At 41.5% G+C, this 8,097-nt stretch overlaps 1 protein-coding gene across 3 annotated transcripts in view; it reads left to right on the top strand.

Annotated features, from left to right (window-relative positions):
• The window catches only part of ZNF577 (zinc finger protein 577), a 16,274-nt gene extending 8,445 nt beyond the window's left edge, over positions 1-7,829 (top strand). For 2 of the 3 annotated variants that reach the window (XM_037729721.1, XM_017503878.2), the window contains one exon: positions 5,422-7,656. In XM_037729721.1, the coding sequence (XP_037585649.1) occupies positions 5,422-6,590 (1,169 nt within the window). In that variant the 3' untranslated portion in view covers positions 6,591-7,656. Of the gene's footprint in view, positions 1-5,421 lie in introns of all 3 variants that reach the window. The other variant, XM_017503879.2, reaches the window with a different exon arrangement.
• The last annotated feature ends 268 nt before the right edge of the window (positions 7,830-8,097 follow it).

The following is an 8,097-nucleotide window of genomic DNA, read 5'->3' as shown; positions in this document are numbered from 1 at the left end:
AAACTACAGGCTGTGTCTCTTGAGATTCTGCTTCTGATTTGTTAGATACAGGGAGTGACCTGAGCATATGAAGTTAACAAGGGTTGGCAGGCATTTCTACCTGGAACCCTGTAGCTAAAAAGCCAGCGTTTTAATAGGCTCCAAGAGAGACTCCAATGTAATGAAGGACATAGGTGTGTAAAATTTTTAAATTTTGAGCATTTGGGCTGAGCACAGTGGCTCACCCCTGTAATCCCAGCACTTTGGGAGGCCAAGGTAGGCGCATCACCTGAAATCGGGAGTTCAAAACCAGTTTGAACAACTTGGGAAAACCCCGTCTCCACTAAAAATACAAAAAATTAGCTGGGTGTGGTGGCAAAGTGCATGACTGTTATCCCAGCCACTTGGGAGGCTGAGGCAGGAGAGTCGCTTGAACCCGAGAGGCAGAGGTTGCGGTGAGCCGAGATCATAGCATTGCACTCCAGCCTGGGCAACAAGAGCAAAACTTTGTCTCAAAAAAAAAAATGAGCATTTGATTATAAGGCGTTTTGGTATGTTACAAGGCTATGCAAAATGAATTGTCAAGTAAGTACAAAGACAGTAACGTGTCAAACATATAAAAAGTGTTTCAGAGAGAATAAAGTACTGTTTTTGTAAGCATGATAAAATATTTTTTGCAGGAAGAATGCTGGATTTTGGATAAAAATGATGATGGAAGGTCTTCATCATCAATGGGTCAATAACAATATAAAGAAAACTTTGTAGTAGGAAATAGGAGGATGAGATGGGAGTTGCTCAATAGATTGGCCTGTAGGGGACAATGAGAAAGGAAATCGCTGATTACTCTGGGTTTTATGTTAATAGTTGGCTTAGAAAGTGTGAATTTGGTTTTGTTTTATCCTTTTTTTTTTGGAGACAGAGTCCTGCTCTCTCTCAAGCTGGAGTGCAGTGGCGTGATCTCCACTCACTGCAGCCTCCGCTTCCCACTTCCCAGGTTCAAGCGATTTACTCCCTCAGCCTTCTGAGTAGCTGGGATCACAGGCACGCATCACCATGCTTGGCTGATTTTTGTATTTTCAGTAGAGACTGGGTTTTACCATGTTGGCTAGGGTGGTCTTGGACTCCTGACCTCAGGTGATCCACCTGCCTTGGCCTCCCAAAGTGCTGGGATTACAGGCGTGAACCACGGCACCCGGCCTGTTTCATCTTTCTTTGCTAGTTCTAGAGAGTCTTGCTTGATAGTCAGGTAGTCATTGTAATATTAGGAAGGTATAACTTGAGGTTCTAGGATGAATAGAAGATAAGGCAGATGAATGTTTTCCTGGATGGGGAGTTGATTCCTCAGAATGTCTAACTGGTGAGGGCCAGAGATGATGTTGGAATGGAAATTAAGGAAGAATGTGATATTAGTTGAAAGAAGAAAATTTGGAGATGACTGTATCAAGGAGATTATAATGGCAAATATAGATAATAATCTGTGTCTATGCTGGCCAATGCATTGGGCACAGGCTACATGTAGTTATTTAAATTTAATTAAAATTAGGTAAAATTAAAAATTCAGGTTTTTTTTTTTTTTTATTGAGACAGATTCTTGCTCTGTCGCCTAGGCTGGAGTGCAGTGTCACGAGGTGCAGTGTCATGAGTGCAACCAAGAGGTTCACTGCAACCTCCACCTCCTGGGTTCAAGCGATTCTCCTGCCTTAGCTTCCCAAGTAGCTGGGATTACAGGCGCCCATCACCACACCTAGCTAATTTTATTTTGTATTTTTAGTAGAGACAAGGTTTGTTGTTGGCCAGGCTGGTCTCCAACTCCTGTCCTCAAGTGATCTGCCCGCCTCGGCCTCCCAAAGTGCTAGGATTACAGGTGTAAGCCACTGTGCCTGGTCCAAAAATTCAGTCCTTTAGTCACTCTGGCCACATTGAAGTACTCAATAGCCACACATAGTGGCTACCATATTGGAAAACACAGATATAGAACATTTCCGTCATTGCAGAAGGTTTTGCATTTGACACAGAATATTATTAAACTGAGTGGAGACATAGTTAATATTGACTAATTTCCACTAGTCAATATGATTGTAACACCTCCCTGGGAAAAGGGAAGGTGATCCAGGGAACTATTTTTTAAATCATATGTATCTGGAATACTGAATGTTGTATGGTTGTTTCATACCTGTAAAGGGAAAAAATTGTTTTTCTACTCTTAAGGAATACATCTGACACGAAATGTGTAGGGGTTTTCCTCACAGCAACCAGTTCTCCAACTCTCTTGACACCAGCTGGATGTCCCACAATATCACTGTGACATGAGCTACCTGAAGTTAGTACAGACCCCACAGGTTAAGGGCTCAGTCTCACAAGACTGTCTCCGACTTCAGATACCAGTCATAAGTAGCAGACTCCCACATTACCCACATTTCTGACTTGACCACAAATAGGTGGTTCCCACGATCCCCTTCTCAGTTTTGATAATCTGTTGTGACTGCTTACAGAATCCTGGGAAACACACTTGCTGATTTATCACAAAGACCATGATAAAGGATGCAGCCAGATGAAGAGGCGTGTAGGGCAAGATCTAGAAGGGTCCCAAGCACTGGAGTTTCTAACTTCAGGGAGTTGGAGTGAATCACTCTTCCGGTATGTGAGTGCTCATTAACCTGGAAGCTCTCTGAAGTCTATCTTGTAATTATTTTTGTGGAGGCTTCATCACATAGATATGATTGATTATTAATCTCTAGCCTGGCTGGGCATGGGGGTTCATGCCTGTAATCCCTGCACTTTGGGAGGCTGAGGCAGGCAGATCACCTGAGGTAAGGGGTTGAAGATCAGCCTGGCCAACATGGCGAAACCTCATCTCTACTAAAGATACAAAAATTAGTCTGGTGTGGTGGTGCATGCCTATAATCCCAGCTACTCAGGAGGCTGAGGCAGGAGAATCACTGAGGCAAAGGTTTCAGTGAGCTGAGATGGCACTACTGCACTCCAGTCTGTGCAGAGTGAGACTGTTGAAAAAAAAAAAAAAAAAAAAAGTCCTGGGCATGGTGGCTTATGCTTGCTATCCCAGCAATGTGGGAGGCCAAGGTGGGTGGATAACTTGAGGTCAGGAGTTTGAGACCAGCTTGGCCAAAATGGTGAAACCCCGTCTCTACTAAAAATACAAAATTAGCCAGGCATAGTTGTTGGTGCCTGTAATCCCAGCTACTCAGGAGACTCAGACTGGAGAATTGTTTGAACCTGGGAGGCAGAGGTTGCAGTGAGCTGAGATTGTGCCACTGCACTCCAGCCTGGGCGACAGAGTGAAAACTCATCTCAAGAAAAAACAAAAAACAAAAACTTCAGCCCTATCTGGAGGATGTGACCAACCCCCATCTTGAAACTGTCTAGGAGCCCATCAAGATTTGCCTCATTAGAACAAAATGTGCCCTCATCACCCAGGAACTTCTAAGGGATTTAGGAGCTCTGTGTCAGGTACTGGAGTCAGAGACCAAATATTAGAATTGCTCCCGGCACCCCTATCACTCAGGAAATTGCAAGGGCTGTAGGAACTCTGTGCCAGGAACCAGGGGCGAAGTCCAAATATGTATTTATTATTATATCACAGTATCTCAGTGTCTACATAGCAAGTTGGAACGTTGACTACGGTATTGCTCTAAATTGGTGTTTTAGGAAAATTTGATTTTGTTGTGCAGTTGGAAAAGGGGGGAAAGATTTTGTAGCTAGGTGATTATTGAGTATTTTGCCTCAGTGACCTTGAAAGGAAATGCTGTGCATCCTGTATTCTGATTTTCCAGTTCTAAACCTTTGTTACTAAAACCCGCATTGCTTATTTGCTTGGTCAGCACAGACATAGTCTGATGTCTCTGGACGGTCTTTTCAAATTCTCTGTGCATACCCCTCTCCCAAAACTCTTAAGACTCAAAGTGCATGAAGCTTTTGTCCTAGGCCCTCCTGTTTCTCTGTCTAGCCTTCCTAAAGAATCTCATCTAGTCCTACACAGTCCCAAGTATTTGAATAATGTTTATATACTTGTGACTTAAAATTGTAATCTTATATCTAGAACTTTCTCCATACTCATAGATCTGTATACTTGATATGGTCTCTTTAATTATGTATTATTCATCTCAAGCCTTTACAGGCCTCTAAATGGAACATGCCCCCGCCCCAGTGGCAAACCCATGCCCCTAATCTTCCTCATTTTATTAAATGGCACCAGCACCTGTACAGGTGTTTAAGCCACATATTGAGCAGCTATCGTCAATTCTTCCCTTTGTACTGGCAACGTTTGTTGTAGGAGTGAATCTTACCTCTTCCTCCTCCATCCTATGTCCTAGTTTTTTCACAATTCTCCATCTCCATTGTAATTATTCCTGATCAAGCCACCTGAATTCTGCCATTGCCTCCATTGCATTCTTTTCTATAATTTTATCTCTCCATTTGATTCTCCATAGAATAGTAATGTTGGGACTGTCAATTCGGAACATGTTTTCTTGGCAAAAAGTGTTTGGTGGCTTACTGCCATTGTTCTTAGCATAAATTCCAGTTTCTAACAAAGTCTTCCTACAAAATCTCTGTTGTTAATTCTGCCAGCCTTGCCAAACTTTTGTATTTCTACTTCATTCAAACTCAGGGTATTCCAGGCATACCAGCTTCTCTTACATTTTTTTGATGACACCTAAGTTTTTTCTGCCACTGAGTTTTCACACTGGCTGTTCTCTTTTCTAGGAATGTTCTTTATTTTGTTCTTTGCATAACATTGCTCGTTCTTACCCTCTGATGTGAGCTGCTTCCTTTGTACTGTTCTTCATATTCTGTTCCTACTTCTCTGCATACCTGTTGATTCTCTCTTTTTACCTAATGACAGGTTCATGGAGACAGAGAATACATTATTAGTCACTGTAGTATGCCAAATACCTGTACATTCAGTGTTTGTTGGGTGAATACATCCATCCCCTCCATCTGTTTTCGATTTGTTCTAGTTGCAATGTGTTTCTGTTTCTACTTCTGTCTCCATTTGCAAGGTCCTCTTTGGGAGGCAGCCCAAGTTGTATTTACTCATTATAGAGTACCCATTGTTGTTGATAAAGTTGCTGTGTTTTCCTTTTGCTGTTTTATAGTATCATCCTTTTTCACAGAGTGTGAGGTACATTACTCTGAGGCTGTGATCTTATAAAAGCCAACCAAAACCATGGCATTTTTGCGCCTTCTGCCACCTCCACAAAAAATTATCATGGATGTTCTTACTGTTCTTTTTCCTAGAAGAAATACAAGAGATTGACCCTATGCAGTAGTACCCAGAAAACCAAAATGAGCTTAAAAATTTAGAAAGATGTCCGCAAAGTTCTGCCCTTGGAAATAAGTTTGATTTATATAAGAGTATTGTTCCTTTAATAAAAAGACACAATAAGTTTGGCTCACATTGTAAATGTTTGCAATCTCATTTAGGTTTTGTTATCCAGAACACAAGACATGCAGGAAAAGATTCTGATGCATTTGGTGGATATGGGAAATCATGCCTCCATATCAAGCGTGACGAAACCCTTACTGGAATTAAATACCATAGATGTGTTAAACCCAGTAGCACTAAATCACAGCTCAGTGACCATCAAAAAATGTATGCAGGAGAGAAACCACATGAATGCAGTGTGTGCGGGGGAGCCTTCTCCAGGAAAGCACAGCTTATTCAACATCAGAGAACTGAGAGAGGAGAGAAACCCCATGGATGTGGTGAATGTGGGAAAACATTTATGAGGAAGATTCAGCTCACTGAGCATCAGAGAACTCATACGGGAGAGAAACCCCATGAATGTAGTGAATGTGGAAAAGCCTTCTCCAGAAAGTCACAGCTCATGGTCCATCAGAAAACCCATACAGGAGAGAAACCCTACAGATGCAGTGAATGCGGAAAAGCCTTCAGCCGGAAGTGCCTGCTCAATAGACATCAGCGATCCCATACTGGAGAGAAACTCTATGGGTGCAGTGTGTGTGGGAAAGCCTTTTCCCAGAAGGCATACCTCATTGCACACCAGAGACTTCACACAGGAGAGAAGCCTTATGAATGCAGTGATTGTGGAAGAACCTTCTATTTTAAGTCAGACCTCACCAGACATCAGCGGATTCATACAGGAGAGAAACCTTATGAATGTAGTGAGTGTGAAAAAGCCTTTAGAAGCAAGTCGAAGCTCATTCAGCATCAGCGTACTCACACTGGAGAGAGACCATATTCATGCAGCGAGTGTGACAAAGCCTTTGCCCACATGTCAGTCCTCGTTAAACATCAGAAAACTCACATAAGAGAGAAAACCATAAATTCACTGAAGGTGGAGAAACCTTCTTCCAAGAGTCATACCTCCTTGTACATGAGTGAACTCATACAAGAGCAAAACACTGTGAACACAGTACATGTAGAAATGCCTTCCTCAAGAACCCCTCCATTGTTAAACATCAGTGAGCTCCTAGTGGGTAGAAATGTAGTGATTATGGAACCACCTTTTCCAAGAAATCAAGCCTTTGTAGTGAATCAGGAATTCGAACAGGGAATAAGCCTTGCAAATGAAGTAAATGTGGCCCCACCAGTAATAAATTATATCTTGTATCTTACAGATACTGTATAAGAATAAATCTTCTGATACCAGAAAGGTGGGAAAATCTTTAGCAGGAATCCTCCAACCATTATATGCCAGATAGCTCATTTAGGGCTGAAATTATGGAGGCACTGGTGGTGGAGGACATTTCTGTGAGAAGCTAAACCTGTTAAACACCATTGAAATCATGTTGGATAGAAATGCAGGTGTTATGAGGAAGCCCTTACCTGGAGATGGTATCTCAATTGGTATCAAAAGAATTCTTACAGGAATGTTTATGAAAGATTGTGATGGTGTTTTTAGTGCTAAATTGTGCCTCGTGTGTTAAAGAAACAGACAACTTTAGAGGCAATGGAGATGGAAAACATTTTTGTAAAATTTTTATGGGAGAATTTATAGAAAAAAAGTCTTGAAAGTGAGACATGATGGAAACTCACCAAATTAACACATGTATCACACTTTTATGCCTTGAGAGTCTTGGAGGGACATGTTTAATAAATGACATCTTGAGCCCCAGGAATAGTATTATGTAACGAAAACCTATAAGTATAATAAATATGGAAGTAAAACTGTTAGTTTCTTATGGTTTCTGCACCAAGCTAACACAGATTTGATGGCTTAAAGTGACGCAAAATCATTATCCTACAGTTCTGGAGGTCTGGAGTCCAAATGCATCTCACAGGGCTAAATCAAGCTGTTGACAGGGCTGCTTTTCTTTTCGGAGGCTCTAGGGGAGTGTCTTTCCTTGCCCTTCAAGCTTCTAGAAGCTGCCCAAATTCTGTGGTTTGGGGCCTCCTTTCAAAACCAGCAGTGACCAGTCAGTCTTATATCACTCATCACACTTGAATGTTCTGTCTCTCTCTTCCATGTTTCAGGACCCTTGTGATTACATTGGGAAAACCCAGATAAACCAGGATAATCTCCCTATCTTAATAATTATGATCCAAGTATGTTAAAATTTTTATTGTATAACCAGAGAATCTTATGGTCGTTACCTGTGAACATTATAGATGCTCTTGAAATGTTAAAGTCACGTCAGCACTGGAAAATAACTCCTAAATGTCCAGAAAGAACATGAGATTTATGATGCTTGAAATGTTGTCAAACATAAATTTGTATCTGTTCTGAAATTATGTAAATCAACATACCTGGCCAGGCACAGTTGCTCACATCTGTAATCTCAGCACTTTGGGAGGCCAAGGCAGGAAGATCACTTGAGCCCAGGAGTTTGAGACCACCCTGGGCAATGTATCAAGACTGTATCTCTACCAAATAAATAAATAAATAACAGCTAGACATAGTGGTATGTGGTTATCATCCCAGCTACTTGGGAGGCTGAGTTAAGAGGATTGCCTAAGCCCAGGAGTCCTAGGCTGCACTGAGCAATGATCATGCCACTTGCAATCCAGCCTGGGTGACAGAATAAGACTCTTTCTAAGAAAGAAAAAAAAAGCTAACATACTTTATTATGAGTATGGAATACATATGACATAATGAAGCTGGATACTGACTAATCTTTTTCATAGTCAACTCAAAA

Source organism: Cebus imitator, unplaced genomic scaffold (genome assembly GCF_001604975.1).
Source record: "Cebus imitator isolate Cc_AM_T3 unplaced genomic scaffold, Cebus_imitator-1.0 Scaffold316, whole genome shotgun sequence".
In the NCBI taxonomy this organism is placed as follows: Eukaryota; Metazoa; Chordata; class Mammalia; order Primates; family Cebidae; genus Cebus; species Cebus imitator.
Note: the sequence above shows the minus strand (reverse complement) of the source record. Positions and strands in the feature narration are given on the sequence as shown.